Here is a 19,462-nt window from a genome sequence, read left to right on the forward strand (position 1 = left end):
TGTTCATAAACTTTTTTTTTTATTAACAATTCATCAGGCTTTTTATAGTGAAAAATACACTGTGCGTGTTTGATCACGTGTTTAATGCTGTTAATCTTCCTGCTCGAAAGCAAAACTTTTTTTTTTTTTAATGTTTCTTTTTTTGTAGCAATTTTAACACAAAGCTTTTCAGTCTTTATTTTAGATAAGAAATTTCTAAAAGTTGTGATAAGAAATGCTTGAAGTTGTGAAAATTTCAAGTTCTTACGCAACTCATTGTTGAGCATGGAAAGGTCGTAAAAAGAAATCGACTTAATCAAAAAAACAATTAACTTGTAATAAATTGAAAAAAAAATGCTGCTTGTTTGTTTAAAATTTTAAAAACATTTGTGATTGTATAATATTTGAAGAAAAAACTTTGATGAAGAATGGATTCTTGATGAATAATGGATTCAGTACTATTAAAGATTAGGTATAATAAAATTGTGTTAAACCCCTAAAATAACTGATAATGTTTGCGTGGTGTTGAAAACTTTTAAGCATGAGCCTCTTTCCTATCGTTGTAAAGTTGCATCTCTTTCTCTTTTCTGCAAATACTATCATGGGCGCTGCTCAAAAGAGCTATTATCTCTAGTTCCATTAACTAAAACTTATTCTCGTTTAACTCGTCATTCAGCAAATTAGTCTCATTTGTTTACTGTATTTGTCCCTGAATGATCTAAAAACTTTTATCTATCTGGTTTTTTTCCCCGCACTTAAAATTAATTAAAATTTTCATTGCATTCTCCAACGAAACAACCGGGGCAGTGGAAGCCATAATTATGCTGCTTTGTTTTTAACTTTTATAAAAGTAAAAAGGGTTGGAATAAAGTTTTTAATTTTATTTTTGTTAGAAAAAAGGCTGATGTTTCTAATTCTAAATGATAGCGTTTTTAAAATCCTTATTTCATTCCCATTTCTTTTATATCAAAGAATAAATTAGCGGAAATTATTTTTAAAAATGTGATAAGAAACCAAAGCAATCGTGCTCTTATAATTTTTGAATTGGATTTCTCAATTCGGTAGAGTCTGCGGGGTAGAAATAACCCTTCAGACTCTCCTGAGTTGATAAAAATTGTGTTGATATTGTTTTCGCTTTTGACTATTACAACTGGAATGTCTGTGTGACAAAAAGCCACAATATACATTGTATTAAATTTATTTCTGATGATTAAAAAAACCATGCAATCATGTTTAAAGTATACATCCGGGAATATCCTCCAGTTTTAAAAGGTGTCTATTTTCAAACCTTTTTTGCTTTTATGTGTTTATTAAATTATTCAAATATCAAAAGAATTGCGTCGATTAGTGCCAAGGAAAATACCCCGAAATGTTGACTCCCTTACTTCCAACACGAAGTCAATGAGTTTTAAAATACTTTTTTACTTAAATAAATTATTTTTAAATTCTACAACAGGTTTTAAATTTCATCTTATTATTATTATTACTGTTATTATTATTTATGTTTAACACCCATTGTTAAGTTTATTTAACACCCAATAAATTTATTTAAAAAAAAAAAAAAAAAATAAGAAAATTTTTTCCAAAGATTTTCACTTAATAATTTTTACTATAAGAATTTGTTTGAAAATGCATTCCAGCACTCTACTGCAAATGCAAAAGTTTTTTCAATGTTGGGGAAAATTTTATTTTTGAAAAGTGCTGTTTTCACCATTATTTTGTTTTGTATTAAGTTATTAAAATTTAACGTTTGACAATTGCATAGTGACTGGATATCAGAAATAAAAGAGTGCTGAAGTAAAGGGTCATTTAGTTGTGAAAAATATTGTCTGCCGTTGATTTATTCCTAAAGAGACAAAGGAACAGGTTTATTTTGTTTAATGCAGATTAAAATTTTTATCATTTTCACTTCATACAGTAAGTTAAGTTAGGTACTGCTAACGATTTATATAAATAGGAAATGGAACTGGGGTGGGGTTCCAGATAATTATATACAAATTTCAAAAATAATATTTATTTTATAAAAAATTTAAAAAATGTATATATAATCAAAAATCATGTGAAAGGATCACTTTTTTCATTTTTAATTAAAAAAAATTTTTTATATTAATAGTAGGCTTATATTAATATTAATAATATTACGTTAAAAATTACCATTTTGTGGGTAATATTATTATTGTTAATATTAATCTATTTATATTAATATTAAAGGTTCAAGGGGACTTAAAGCACTCCTAAAAAATTTGCATCTGTTTATTTCTTTCTTTTCGAGAACCGAAGATACTCTTGCAATTATAAACACAACATTAGTTTTGCATGTTTAGCTTTGCAATGGCAAAGCAACATGCAAAACTAATGTTGTGTATCATTCAACTTGTTACAATAAATTGAACAATTCATCTACACTTAACTCAAAAAGTCTGCGAGGTTCTTTTTACCTTTGGTATGCCTCCTATAATCATCTCCACCAACACTACCGCCGATTCCCTGGATCCGATTTTGTATACATATACATACACACATACGTACATACACAGTAGCGCCGTAATATAAACACAAATATATATATATATATATATATATATATATATATATATATATATATATATATATATATATATATATATATATATATATGTATGTATGTATGTATGTATGTATGTATGTATGTATGTATGTATGTATGTATGTATGTATGTATGTATGTATGTATGTATGTATGTATGTATGTATGTATGTATGTATGTATGTATGTATGTATGTATGTATGTATGTATGTATGTATGTATGTATGTATGTATGTATGTATGTATGTATGTATGTATGTATGTATGTATGTATGTATGTATGTATGTATGTATGTATGTATGTATGTATGTATGTATGTATGTATGTATGTATGTATGTATGTATGTATGTATGTATGTATGTATGTATGTATGTATGTATGTATGTATGTATGTATGTATGTATGTATGTATGTATGTATGTATGTATGTATGTATGTATGTAACTACGTTTGTTTTTTTTTCATTGTTTTTATACTTTGATTTTATTTTAAATAACTTATCAAGCAATATTTTCATTATTTGGTATGAAGTTATTATAGCGCATACCATTTAAACACAAGGCTGTGATTATTTGTAAAACTATTACATTAAGAATAACATTATTTACGCGGTTTTCTCTTGCTAAATTTAATTAACTAACGTAAACAGTGGTAACGTATAAATCTTAAAAATAATAACCGATTTTATCAAAACTGTATTTCTTAATTAAGTTATTACTTATTACACCTATACTTCGGACTCACCAGCTTTGCGATTAGTCCGTCCTTGCAATTGCTTTGTCTCTTGTTTACTTAGTAGTTTACTATGTGTATTTACTTTAGTAGTTTACTATGTGTATTTTATAGTTAGGGTGCAATGCGTAACTAGACTTATTATTTTTGAAACTGTTAAATTCTCCATCAGCTTCCCAGCCTTAATCTTAACTCTAAAATACACATGCTTTACACCGGGTTACATCACACCAGCCGCTTACTGGACTAAAAGAACTTAAAATGACAATAAATAATCACGTTGATAAAGTATGCAAAAAAGTTAGCCTTACTTATAACGTTAATTCGTTAAAATTCACAGCACGTGAATTTTGCGAACTACCCACTTGGGAATAAGCCGAACACTCTTAAAAACCAAGAAACTTAAGTAATTTAAATATCGTTGCTTAAATGCATGTACCTCCTAAACTTGATTTAAGTCAATTGCATTTAAAGAATTTTTTTTATTTGATTGTCTCAGTTTTATGCAAGTATTTGATATATTTTATGTCATCATTATATTGGCATTTGATACTGTCTTTGTTAATTGTCAATCTTTATGAAAACAGTTTTTGTTTAACTTTAAGAATGTTGTCTGTTAATTCCGTAAAGAGGCAGTGTTTTCACCAAGTGTTATTATATTTTTGGCTAATCAAAACTTATTTTGTGTTTGTGAGAGAGTCTTTAACGCATCATTTTATTTGCTTGATTAATTTTATAGGCATGTCATAAGTTTTCAATTAAGTTAAACTACGAGTTCTGTGGGTAAGAGCTGAAGATTGTACTTGTTTATATATATATATATATATATATATATATATATATATATATATATATATATATATATATATATATATATATACATACATTACATATACATATATATATATACATTTAAAAGTTGTTTAAATATATATATATATATATATATATATATATATATATATATATATATATATATATATATATATATATATATATATATATATATATATATATATATATATATATATATATACATACATTACATATTCATATATATATACATTTAAAAGTTGTTTAAATATATATATATATATATATATATATATATATATATATATATATATATATATATATATATATATATGTATATATATATATTTAAACAACTTTTAAATGTATTCTACAAAATAGAGTGCTCAATGTTCTTAAAAGAACAGAGCAATTATAAATCAGTAAAAAATCACTTAACAAACATTTTTTTTCTTTTTACGCTGTGTTTCATCAATAAAGATGATGAGTTTCATTTCTGATGAGTCTTTATTGATGAAACACAGTGTAAAATTAAAAAAAGTTTTTGTTAAGTGATTTTCTACTAATTTTTATATATATATATATTGTATATATATATATATATATATATATATATATATATATATATATATATATATATATATATATATATATATATATATATATATATATATATATATATATATATATATATATATATATATATAAATATAAGTTATATATATATATATATAAATATAAGTTATATATATATATATATATATATATATATATATATATATATATATAAATATAAGTTATATATATATATATATATATATATATATATATATATAAATATAAGTTATATATATATATATATATATATATATATATATATATATATATATATAATATAAGTTATATATAAATATAAGTTATATATATATATATATATATATATATATAAATATAAGTTATATATATATATATATATATATATATATATATATATATATATATATATATATATAAATATAAGTTATATATAAATATAAGTTATATATATATATATATATATATATATATATATATATATATATATATATATATATATATATATATATATATAAATATATATATATATAAATATAAGTTATATATATATATATATATATATATATATATATATATATATATATATATATATATATATTTGTGTGTGTGTTTAGTGTTCAAGTATTCAAAGTTTAGCCAGAACTTTAGGTTTTGATTTCATAAAAAAAAATTTTTCCTTAAATATTTTTGTAGTTATTGTTTTTGTTTTGTTTTTGTTTTTATTTGTTTTTAATATATGTTAGTCAAATATCACAATGACCATGATTAGCAATTTATGAGTTGTTACTGTATGGCTGATTTTAAATATTCTACATTTCAAGATAAAAAAAATGTAAGTCTTACTATGTTTGAGTTTTTTTTTTTTTACTCTTTCATACCAAATTTAATGATGTTATTATTATCATTTTTTTCAGTTATATTTTGTTTAAATTTTAGTAAAATATGTAAGCTAGTAGTTATTAACTGAATTTTAAATTAAAATTAATAACTTTTATAGTATATTTTCTGATATAAAATTATGCAGGCTAAAAAAAAAATGTAAAAAAACTAATATTAAAGTATAAAATTTTTATTAAGATATTTTAAAAAAGCTACTCGTGTCATTCCATCCCAAGTAAACCTAGGTTTAACATGGACTGCCGTGGATAAGAAAAGCAAGTCCTGAAAATCTTTGCATAAAACCTTTTTTTGGTTTGTGAGATATGCTCATATAAAATTTCTGATTTTTCTGAAAAACAAGAACTCAAATGGGTTTTTTTGTTGTGTTTTTTTTTTTTTTTTGGTGGGGGCGGGGGTATGGGTTTTTTAAAACTGATTCTAATTACAAAATTAAAAAAAAATTTTCTCCTAAATAAATAAAAACCATTTTTTTAATGAAAATTTTTAATAAAAAATATGTGTTATAAACAAGAATGGAAAGGTTCAATTTTAAAATTTTTTTGTTTCTAAACTATAACTATCCTTCTTTTTTTTTGTGCTAAAGTACCTCATAAGTCTCTAACTATTATTGGAGTTCCTGAATACTAAAGACTAGGAATAAGCAGTGATCTTATGAAATGACTTTTCAAAACCGGAGTGTTTTTGGGACTTCCTCGGTTAAAATATTTAAATAATAAAAAGTTTAAATAGTTTAATCCTAATAAAATTTAATAGAGCTAGCAGGTAAATAGAATGAGGTGACTAAGTCTTCAAAAACTGCTTCTGGGAAGGTACTACAGTACCAGTGCAAGTATTGCAAAGAAATTATAAATAGCCAAAAATTAAAAAAAAGTTAGAATTCATTTAAATGAATGTAAAAAAAAATCAATCTCCTGATGTTGCAGAAAGAAGTAAAATAATATTTAATAAGATGGCCAAGGATCATCTCAAGCATCTGTAAACTTATTGGGTAGTTACTCTGGTTCATTGGATGCATGGATGCATGGATGTTTTTGACTTGCAAGTTGCTAAATTTTTTTTTGCATGCATTCCATTTAATGCTGTAAAAAATAAAAAATTTAAAAACTTTGTGAAGGTTATGATCCTCCAAACCAGGAGAAACTTTCAGCAGAGTTACTGGATAAAGTTAATGAAAAAGTAATTGTACCTATGAAAAGTAAATTTGCGAACAATAAGAGTACTATTACACTGATACAAGATGGTTATGGCAGTGTCAAAAATGATCAAATTACATTTTTAACTTTTTTTTGTTGTTGTTGCCATTTTTACAGATAATGAGAACAAAATGAAAAAGATGAAAGATTTGAAGTGTAATATTTACGATACTTACATATGGGTGCACTGTTTATTACTTAAATTTAAATTTCATTTGATTAAAATTAATAAATTCTCCCAAAGTTGTCGCCAACGGCATGTGAGTAAATATTGTTTACAATATATTACTGTATTACCTTTTTTCAGTTTTGAAATTTTTTTACCCTTCTATTCAGTGAATTTCTGTTATTATATCAACTAAATAAGCTAGTTCTAAATTTTAGGGATGGCTTTCGAATGATAGGAATAGAGTTATGTCTTCCCAATGATACACATTGGAACTCTCAAGTGGACTGTTTAAAGAACTATATTAAAAATTATGATTGCTATGGTGATATTATAAAAAAGCACTAAAATGGTATTTAATATAATATCAAGAAAATAATTGATAATTCTGCAATTTTCCTTTAAATAATGTTTATATTTATAGCTTCAAAGAGGTTCAATATCATTGTCAGATGCATGTGAAATTTGGTTGACTTTTAATGAAGCAATGGTGCCCTTTCGTTTTTTGGCAAATTTGACTGTTATTTAATATCAAGGTATGGCTGGCTAAGAACTTTAAATCTAACCCAAAAGTTTAAAGAACAGAATTAAAATTTAATTATTTCAACTTTGAAAAGTATCGTGTTAAATAATATTATGCAATACTCCATTTTAGACTACTGTCACAATATATGACAAATAAATAAATTCCAACTTTATTTCTACTATTTCAAGTGAAAGATGTTGGGGTATAATAGATATGAAACAAAGGCTTCATAAAAAATCTTTACCACTACCAGAAAGCTTTGGAAAATTTTTTTAATCTCTCCATTGTTGCCCTGCAAGCATTGGCTCTATAGAAAGAGTGTTTTCCTCTTTTGGTATTCTGTGGAGCAAGCTAAGAAATAAGTTAGAAAACAATAGAGCTGAAAGGCTTGTTAGAATATACAGGCATTTGAGAGGCAAGGAGTTCGATTGGTAAACAATGACCAATCTATTGTAAATCTTTTTAAATTTAATGAAATATTGTTTGTAAACATTGATTTTTATTTTCTTCATAGACATTTAACTAATTTACCATAATAATTTTTGTTTTGTAGCTACCTAACTAGCTATGCAAAATGATTAATCAGACTATGGATTATTCGTGTTAGGAGGTCAAACTAAAAAAAATAATACATGTATATATATGCATGCATTTACATACCATATTGTATATAGTGTATATAAGTATATTTACACAAAAAAAGTGGCAACTTATTTACAGTGTAGGATTTATAAATGCTTAAGACAGACTTATGTGTTGTAGGAAAAAGTATTTTAAAAAAATATCTTTAGGGTTTTTTGGTTTTGGTTTTTTTGCCAACCCTGGTAGCACAGCATCTTTTGTTTATGTTTTAAAGTTTTTTATTTTAAAATATTTTTAGAAAACCCATGTTTTTTATCATTTTGAACAAGGTTTTTAAGTTTTAGCTGGAGCTTTTTTAAGGACTATTACAATTACTCGCTGAATTGTATCTTATTCTGTAAATTTCTAAATGGTAACAATATATAGAAACTAATATATATATATATATATATATATATATATATATATATATATATATATATATATATATATATATATATAGTTCTATAGATTGTTGCATTTGGGAAGAGCGGAAGGAAAAAAATGATTCTTACGCCAACACATACGTCACTTTTAATTACTTTTGACTTTTGTCCAACATTTTCGTGTTTTCAGAAAGTTAAAACCATTAATTTAATTACAAATTAATCGTTTTTTTTAAAAACCGCAAAAACGCAAATTTGATTGACCAGAATGTTTTTAACAATATGAACAATGTTTTTATTTTTATTTTTTTTAATAAAATGTTTTTATTTTTAATTTTTTTAATAAAATGTTTTTATTTATATTTTTTTTCCTGTAAATCATGCGCAGAGTGTTGCTACATCGACTGACAAATAGCCTGACTCGCAACAGAGTGCTGCTACATCTACTATCTTCTAGCCTGACTGGCAAAGGAGTGCTGCTACATCGACTGTGGTTTTGGTTGGGGCAGGCAGTCTATCAATTAATAAAAAAAACAACTCCAGTCTTGCATTTTAATTTTTACTCTTTGTCAACAAAATATGGAAAAAACTTTCTGACAACATATAAGAGTTCTATATATATATATATATATATATATATATATATATATATATATATATATATATATATATATATATATATATATATATATATTATATATATATATATATATATAGAAAGCGTGTTAAGATATCATTTCTGACGCCACACTGAATTACCTGCTGTTGGGGGCTTCAGCACATACATCAATATTATACAGCTAGCTGTTGCAAAGTAGTGCCGCTATATTGACTGAGGGTTTGGCATGAGGCATCTTTTCATTATTCTTCATAAAATTTCTTCATAGTATTTTTAACTTAATCATATTTTACAATAAGATTTGAGCATCTTATAAAGAGGATTGTTTATACAAAAATGTAACTTATCAGTCATGTTCACAAAATAACACTTACAATAATTTTGGATAGACAAACTAATTTTAGCTGAAGTAAAACTTAAGCAAAATTTAGTAAATTGAATGTTTAAATCTTATAAACACTTTATTGAAAACCATTTTAATAATCAACAATATTTATAACAAATGGATTCAATATTTTTATCAATATATAATTAAATTTTACAACTTTTTATAGAATTGTAGCAAAGTGTTGTTAACTATATATAGTTGATTAATTAATCAAAATATTAAACAAATTTAAAACAATAGGAAACAAAACTAAAATACTTTTTTAAAAGACCTGTATAGGTTTTTTGCGATCAACTGATGTAGAGAGAAAGTTAGATTTTTAAGCAACATCTGAAAATGTATTGTCGCTATATTGTTCTTTTTCTATAGCAAATTTTTTTCCATAAGTACAGTGAACTCCTGAACTTTATATTCAAAACTTAAAATAGCAATGCCATCCATAAAACTTTTATTAAAATTGATATGGAGGATATAATAAACCCATTTTTACTTATGAAATTTAAGAAAACAATTCAGAAACAGATCCAGTTATATATAATATTATAGGGAGAGGTAGTTAATTAAAAGTAAAAAAGACTAACTTTATTAAACGATATAGTAACAAATTAAGTAAAAAATACAGTTGTGCACAAGATGTAAAATACAGTAGTGAGGAACTTATATATAAATGGCTTAATAGTTGTGGAAAAGTCTATTCAACAGCTGTTGAATAGACTTTTCCATAACTATTAAGCCATTTATATATAAGTTTCTCACTACTGTATTTTACATCTTATGCACAACTGTACAACTATATATTAGTTTCTCAACTTTTGTGATGCCCAAGAGTTCAACATAGACCACATAAACAGCATAGAACTTGATGAAACTTAGTTATATCAATGGGAAAGCAAATTTTAAAAATTTCAATAAAAAACCTTATGTTGTTCATAAAATATGGTGATTTTAAATTTTTAATTTTTCTGGAAAAACAAGAACTTCAGTAATAAAAACATTTTATCCACAATGGCTAAATTTTATCTATAATGGCAAACTAAAAAATCATTCATCAAAAATCATAAATCTAAAAGGTTAATTTTAATGGGTCAGAACACAAAATCAGCAATTCAATATATATGTATATATATATATATATATATATATATATATATATATATATATATATATATATATATATATATATATATATATATATACATAGATATATATATATATATATATATATATATATATATATATATATATATATATATATATATATATATATATATATATATATATATATATATATATATATATATATATATATATATATATATAGATATAGATATATATAGATATATATAGATATATATAGATATATATATATATATATATATAAATATATATATATATATATATATATATATATATATATATATATATATATATATATATATATATATATATATATATATATATATATATATATATATATATATATATATATATATATATATAGAACTCTTATATGTTGTCAGAAAGTTTTTTCTATATTTTGTTGACAAAAAGTAAAAATTAAAACGCAAGACCGGAATATTTTTTTTTAATAATTGATAGACTGCCTGCCCCAACCAAACCCTCAGTCAATGAAGCAGCACTCCCTTGCGGGTCAGGCTAAAAGATAGTAGATGTAGCAGCACTCCAATGCGAGTTAGGCTATTTGTCAGTCGATATAGCAGCACTCCCTTGCGAGTCAGGCTATAAGATAGTCGATGTAGCAACACTCCGCGCATGATCTACAGGAAAAAAAATAAAAATAAAAACATTTTATTAAAAAAAAATAAAAACATTGTTTATATGTTAAAAACATTTAGAATGTTTTAAAAAAATTTCTGGTCAATTAAATTTGCGTTTTTTTGTTTGTGGTTTTTTGAAAAAGCGAATAATTTGTAATTAAATTAATGGTTTTAACTTTCTGACAACAGGCAAATGTTGGACGAAAGTCAAAAGTAATTAAAAGTGACATGTGTTGGCGTAAGAATCATCTGTGTGTGTGTTCAAAATTTCTTTCATCTAGACATAAAGTTACAAATCAACACTACAAAACAATCATTTTTCTCTCAACTTAGTTGACAAAACTATTAAATCTAAAATAAACGTTCTCATCTCTTATAAAGAAAATATGTTTTTCAAAACCACTTGATATTCATTACTTCAAACTTCCTTATATCAGACAAATCTTAAATACATATTGTCATCAATTAAATAAATTTATCTGTAAGTTTTGTAATGAAAGCATCAAAGTATTCCTAGCTATAATGCTAGGTATATTGGTAAAACTACCAAACACTATACAACAAGGATTTTTGAACATCTTAACTTTTATAAACATCATATATCACATCTTTCTTTATCTCCTAAATGTAAAAGTTCTATAAGTAGTAACTCGTTTTCCATTCCGTATAGTGCAACCGTATATGCTAAATACAAACTTAAAATCAAAGAAAGTATTAATATTGAGCTCAAAAAACCCTAACATCAACAGTTAAAAATATTACATTATAAAAATATTATTATTATATTATAATTGCAATAGAATTAAAAAAAGAATTACTAAAATTAAACTTGTAATTGCAGCTTTTTGACTAATGATTTCTAATTTTTAAAAAGTTAGCAAGTAGCAAATAAAAATTATAACTCATTGCAAAAATAAAAACTGTATTTATTTACTTTACCAGTAATTATTTTGGGTTTCCAAGTACCATTTATTAAAAAATATATATCATTGCATTTTCACTTGCCTAATGAAAAAAACTTCAACATATGTTAAAAAAAAACTTTATATACATTAAAAAAAAGTTTAACATACATTAAAAAAAGTTTAACATACATTGAAAAAATGTTTAATGTACAATTAAAAATACCTTTGAAAGAAAATTAATTTTTAGTAACAAAAAACATTTGTGGTAAAAATAAGCTTCTTTTTTTTTTTTAAAGTAAAATTTTATTTTAAAACAATATTTAGTAATATTTTTAACCCTTGTGTCCACAACCGGGTACCCGGGTGCCCATTGCAGCACATTTTTTACTTTGGGCATTTAGATATGCATTATATGGCTCAAATTTAACATAGTTGTGCATAAAAAGTACCAGAAACAAAAAAATTTCTTAAAATAATTAGGTTTGAAGTAAACATGCTTTGTGGACGCAACCGGGTACCCTGGTACCCTCAATAAGAAATCTTAAGATTGGTTGAACTTAAAAACTCAGTTATCAATTTGCTACATTTTTCTAAATATAAAGTTTATAAAAAAAGTTAACAAAAAAACACTCTTATATTACATTCAACACATTTAACAAAACCAAATGAATGTTCGTCACACACAGGATTATTGCATTGAGAGCAACTCTTTCTTGTTTTTCTTCTCTTCTTTGTTGGCTGTTGGTAACAAATATGGCAAGAGTAAACACCAGTAATTTTTTTTCTTCCAGATGAATCTCTTTCAACTGATGGAATTAAAACTTGATCCACTAAAACACTTTGCTGTCCAATCACACTTTCAATAGCAATCTTAGTATTGTAATGCCTTCTTACCTGCAAGTTTTGATACCGAATGTTTATCATTGGTTTAGCAAGCTCTTCACTTAATTGGCGCATAAACAACCTTTGCTGATTGTTTTTTTTTTTTAATCATCTTATTATTTTCATAATAAATCAAATACAATGCAAGTGTACTGATGTCTAACATGTTAAAAAACATTACCAGTGGCCATCTCAAAGTGCGACGTTGTGTAGTGTATCTACTTATCATTTGGTCCATGGTATCAACTCCTGTTTTGCATTTGTTATAATAAGTAATAATGTGTGGCTTTTTTTTTAGATCCTCATTTACAGCAATATCAGAGTGCATTGTTGATAAAAGAATTACTGATTTATTTTTTTTTGGTACGTAAGAGCACATTGTTATGTTTTCATGGAAGGCAAATATAGATGAGTATAATTCTCTTGATTTATTTGGACCCATTATCGGTGGAATGTATGGTTTGTTTTTCTTTAATGTGCCAACTATAGTCAAATTCCATGAGAGCAATTGTTGAGCAAGAGATAAGCTAGTAAAAAAATTATCCATGCAAATGTTTCTCCCACTCACCTTGGTTTTTTTCTCGTATATGACCAGTTTTCCCAGTGTAAATGATACCATTAAGAGGAAAAGCATTTTCAGCATCACAAACCCACCATATTTTAATGCCATATTTGGCTGGTTTTGAGGGAATGTACTGAGTAAACTTTGTGCGACCACGAAAAGGATAAAGTTGTTCATCTACTGTTAAATTTTCTGTTGGCTTATAGATTTGCGATAAATTTTTGTTAAGCATTGTCCAGATATCACGAATTGGAGCTGCTTTATCTGTTATTTTGCGCTGCTTGCGAGTATTGGCATCATCAAATCTAATAAAATGCATAATGTTTCAAAACCTATTGATTCCCATTGTTGCTGGATATAGTGGGTATGAGCTAGAATGCCACATATCACTAACAAGGTCAGTATTAGAGTTATTTACACCAGAACAAATCAAAATAGTCATAAAAGAATATATTTCCTGAACTGTAACTGGCTTCCATTCTCTTTTAGAATTGAGATAGAGTGATAAGTATACCAAGAATGCTTTTTTATTCGTATGTCGAGTAACAATATCTGCCATTTCCACAGTAAATATCTTTAAGAAAATGTCACTAATCGAGAGTGTTTTGGTGCTCTTACTAGGACCACTTCGCTGACGCACTATGTTTCGGAATGGGGTTTTATTTTGTTGAGAAGGGATTTTATTCCATACAATTCCTTTAGCTATGTAAGTACTCTGTGATTCTGCTAAAATTAAGAAGAAACATTTATTTCATAAACATAAAATTAAAAAAATAATGACTTTTTGTATATCACTTTTATTAACTACCTTCTTGTGCTTCAACTGCTTTTTTATCATTTCTCTCATTGTCACTATTTTCACCTTGGGATGCTTCTATTTCTTCTTCATTTTCTTTGTCAGAAAATAATGAGTTTAAAAAGTAAAAAATGGAAATATTTATACTAGTTAATTCAGTGATTAAGATTTGCAAAATGCAGTAAGTTAAGCACCTTCTTTTGCAGATATATCTAATTCTTTTGGCATTGGAATTTCTTGAGGATCTGCAAATAAATAAATAAGCATATATATTATATATATATATAATATATTTGGTCTGACTTTATTAAAACTAACCTGAAATATAAACATTATCATCATTATCAAAAACCTCATGCTCTAACATATTGTTAGGCACCCAATCACCATCCTTGCCATCAGAGTTATTGCTAGAAATATCACTGTTGGATCCCATCAATGCAACCAAATAGGCCTCCTTTTCTACATCACATAATCTGAAATAAAATTATGGTTTTATTATTCAATATTGTGATTCTTCAATAAAATAATACACTTGAATTAAATTTATTTTACCTTTCAAATTCTGCTATTGATAATTCCTCCATAACTCAGTTATTAATTTTCTATTGTTATCTTAATATTATATTATTCCAGCACTATAACTTGAATAATAATTAAAAAACTATTTTAAATAAAACAATGTATAACAATTAACAATAAAAAAATAATTTAAATTATAGTTTGCATAAAATTTACATTTTAAAGCCTGAAAAAAAAAGTTGGGTACCCCGGTACCCTGGTTGTCTAACAATGTTAGTAAATTTGGTTGTGTACACAAGGGTTAAATAAAATTAAAAGAGAAATTAAGTTTTCTTTGTTTTAATTTTATCTGACTTTGATTCATTTGTAAAAAGCACTTATTGAACGTAATTGTAATTCAAAATTTTTGTAACACTTTTTTACTTAATTGTCATTCAAATGACTACATAGTTTTTATAACGGTAATTGCATTTTTTATTAGTTTTTATAACATTAATTGCATATTTTCTTAGCGCCTTAAAATCATCTTAATTTAATTAATTTTAGTTTAATTATTAAAAGATAATAAAAAATGCTCTAGGTATATATGTAAAATAGCTTTTGTAGCTAGGTATATATGTAAAATAGCTGACTGCATAGCACTTTAAAACAAGTCCTGGTATTAGCAGGCCTCGGCAGGAGTAAATGAGTGCAAGAGCGGAGATAAGCTCTCTTAAAACAAACAGGCGAGCCATGCGAGTTGCTTTTCTAAACAACTTTTTACAAGAGCTCTTGGTTTTTGCACAAGCTATTTTTTTATTTTTAAAAAATAAAAATTGCTTATTAAATACAATTTTTTTAAACAATACTCATTACAAGCATATGTTTGTAACATTATTGTAACAAGAATATATATCTATTGAGCATCATTTATCGCTTCAAAAAATTCTTTAGATGAGTGTTGAATAATTAATGAGTGAGAGATGAGTGTTGTCTTTGTGTTTTTATACTATCTATCCATTTTTTTATTAACAAATTCTATTATAATTATATTATTATAATTATATAATTATATAATTATAATTATATAATTATAATTATATAATTATAATTATATAATTATAATTATATAATTATAATTATATAGTTATAATTATATAATTATATATAATTATATAATAATTATATATATAATTATAATTATATAATTAATAATTATAATTATATAATTATATAATTATAATTATATAATTATATAATTATATAATTATAATTATAATTATAGTTATATAATTACTTATTTGATATAAAATTTGACAAAGAGTTATAAAAGTTTTTAATGTTTATAAAAAATGATAATTTTATTATCATTTTAATATAAGTTAATTTGTATACATGAATTAAAATATGTTAATTTTTCTTTCTTTCATTATTTCATAAAATTGCAGCTTTACAATATTTTTTATGTTTAACAAGTTAAACAAAAAAAAAAATGTTACTAACAAAGAATATGAGTTGTTGCAAAAAAAACAACCCAAGTTAATTACTTTACCAGCGCTTTTTTTTTGTGACAAACAAAGATTTAAGTTTCCAAGTACCATTTATTAAAAAATATATACAGTTGTGCTTTCATTTGCCTTATGACAAAAAAGTTGAACATATACTTTATAAACATTTTTTGATGCAGTCTTATTACATGTTTACAAGGAATTTAAGTAAATTTTTATAATCAAAATTTTTTCAAAATTGTAAGGAAATTTCTGTTTTCACTTTTTTGATGTCGCGCAATCTGTTAATTATATATAGCTGATGTAACTATTATAAAATATTATTTTTCCAAATTGTTTTTTGCAAAGAAAACTTATAAATATAAGCAAAGAAATTGCTAGAGCTATATTGCTTCAAGCTTAAACACCTGTAATAATTAATTAAATAAAAAACTTCTATAAATATCTAAACTCTGTTATTAATTTTTTAATACATTATATTGAGGGAGTTTAGATATCGTTATCAAATATGTTTACACTTAAATAATATAATTTGATAAATACAATTGATAATGTTATATCAATTATATTTATTCTTGATAAAGAATAAAGAATAAATATAATTGAGAATCTAAACTCCAAATATTATTATGAAAGTTTGAAAAGTTTTTTATTTAATTATAAAAGAATAAACTCTTTATATGATTCATATAAAGTTTGTAATAACTTTTTTATCTTTTTTTTTTTTGTTTTGTTGATAAAATCAATTATTATAACAAAACAAACAAAAATATAAAAATTAAAATATCAAAAGTGGCGCTAATATAAAATTTAAGGTGTACTTTTTTTTAGCCAATAATTTTTTTTGTTTGTTTTTTATTTTTCTAAATTCAGTAATTATTTTTGTTATCAAATGTAATTGTCATTCAAACGTTTTTATATATTTGTCATTAAAACTTAATAAGTTGTTTTTATAAAGTTAAATACTTCTCTTATTTTACCACTTAAACGACATCTTTAAACTTATTTAAATAATAAAAAATTGTAAAAAGTGGATTGACTGAAATGGCTTACTGCTTATATTAAAGGGCATTTTACACATTAAAACATGACCTGCAGTATAAAATAACTTATATTATAAAGTTGACAAGCTGTTAGCAAGTATAGTTAACATCTCAAGCGCTACAAAAAAATTGTTACGCAAAAAAAAAATCAATTGCATTTTGTAAGCAAGAAATCTCAATCTGAAACTCAAACTTTGTCTTTTTCATTCAAATTATTTTTTTATACGAATAAATTATACTTTTGCAAAAGCCATAAATTGCTCCCGTAATCCATTTTAGGAAAGTGTCAGCTAAAGCTTTAAGCTTTTGCTTTCCGCCGAGGCCTATAGAGTTACTCAGGCCATGCATCAGGACCATAAAACCCTAACCTGGCTAACAAAAAAAGTATTTTTTTTAAATTACTGCCAGTTTTTTGAAAAAGAGTTTACTTACTATGAACTTTTATCCTAATATTTTTGATGTTTAAAAAAAAATTGTTTTTGATTCTTTTTAGCCCAGTCGAAGATTACTGACCAACTAATTTATCAAATTTGTCTTTTTAAAACATGATCACCCTAAAATTAAAAAAAATTATTGTGTATTTTATCAGTAAAATTTTTTTTATTAAAAACAATAATTATGAAAAATTATTTTAATTTTTGTATAATTTGAGTAAATTCTATAATTAGAATGAACTGAAACTTGAAATATCTCATATTTGATTTATTAACCAATAAGTTCATTTTTTTTTTTAATCAATATATGAGTTAATTTTAGAGGCAATAACTTTTTGTGGAAATTTAATATTTTATAAAACAAATGATGAATTCTTTGTCTTTATCAAATCCCAGTCAAGTACTATTAGTTTTATATGTATGATCAATCAAACAATGTATACAATTTTATATGATAAACAAAATGTTGAAAAGAAATTAGATATTTTAATTAGTACAGAGCAGGAACAAACTTTAACCCATGTTAGCTCATAAAATCTGAAGAAAATATTTGCTAAGATGATTAGCTAAGATGGGCACTAAAGGGTAACCCATTATTATAATCATATTATTTTTTTTTTTAACAATAATAAAATAATAATAAAAATAGTAATTTTTACTTTAAAGGAATAAATCTTTTGATATGTTAATTGCTTCTTTAAGTATAATGTTTGTATATAAATCTTTACCATCATATGAAACAATATATTTGTTAATTACAATAATCAGCTTTAATTCTTCAATAAAATTGAATGAGTCTAAAGTGCACAATTGTTTAAGTATATGTGAAAACAATAAATAAGAAAGACGTTTGGCAAGGTTACAGTTGTATGTCCCAATTGTTGAGATTATAGCTTTAATTTTTTTAGAAAAAGAAGAAAAGCAAAGATTAATGAAAAAACGAATGCTGCCCCAACCCAAACCCTTAGTCTCTGTAGTGGCGCTCTTTGCATGTACTCCCTATTTAGTCAGTTGATGATGCACTGAAGCCCTCCAATCTTTCTTTTCATTATTTTTTCTTTTTCTGAAAACACCGTATGGCAAAAAAAAAAGAAAGCTAATACTGATCTAAATCTACATTTATAAGTACATGAATGCAGAATTTCAGCTAATGCTTTAAAAAATAACTATTTTTTCATTTTATGACTTTTTTTTAAAAGCAAACTAAATATCACTGTTAAAGTTCTCTTGTTTCTCGTTTTCCATATGTTTTCCATATGTTTCTTGTTATGTATGTTTATATATGTTTCAGAGTTAAATGATTAAGAAAATTGCAAAAACAATTATACAAAAATAAATATACAAAATAATCTTTTAGAATTTCATATTTTCAAACAACCTCAATAAACAAACAATTCTTTGATCTCATTTTCTATTTAGAAAAATGAAATATGCAAAAAAACACAGGATGCAGCATTAATTGATGCTATAACTACTTGAATGCTAAAAGTTGTTTTTTAATAATAATTGAAATAAAAATGACTAAAAATCTGTTCAAATGCCACATGGCATTATTAACCCATAA

At 24.3% G+C, this 19,462-nt stretch overlaps 1 protein-coding gene and 1 long non-coding RNA gene across 7 annotated transcripts in view; both read left to right on the forward strand.

The window, feature by feature from the left end:
• Positions 1-5,424: 5,424 nt before the first annotated feature.
• LOC100198854 (rho GTPase-activating protein 21) overlaps positions 5,425-19,462 on the forward strand; it is a 45,897-nt gene continuing 31,859 nt past the window's right edge. For all 6 annotated transcript variants that reach the window (XM_065809119.1, XM_065809118.1, XM_065809120.1 and 3 more), the window contains exon 1: positions 5,425-5,522. Coding sequence is in view for 2 of the 6 variants with exons in the window: in XM_065809115.1 (XP_065665187.1) it covers positions 5,466-5,522 (57 nt within the window). In the remaining 4 variants the exon portion in view is untranslated. The remainder of the gene's footprint in view (positions 5,523-19,462) is intronic.
• LOC136086741 (uncharacterized) lies at positions 6,901-7,498 on the forward strand. Its single transcript, XR_010641544.1, has 3 exons — positions 6,901-7,043; positions 7,168-7,301; positions 7,374-7,498. It is a non-coding gene; the product is annotated as an uncharacterized LOC136086741 (long non-coding RNA).

The sequence above is a fragment of the Hydra vulgaris genome, chromosome 11 (assembly GCF_038396675.1).
Source record: "Hydra vulgaris chromosome 11, alternate assembly HydraT2T_AEP".
Classification (NCBI taxonomy): Eukaryota; Metazoa; Cnidaria; class Hydrozoa; order Anthoathecata; family Hydridae; genus Hydra; species Hydra vulgaris.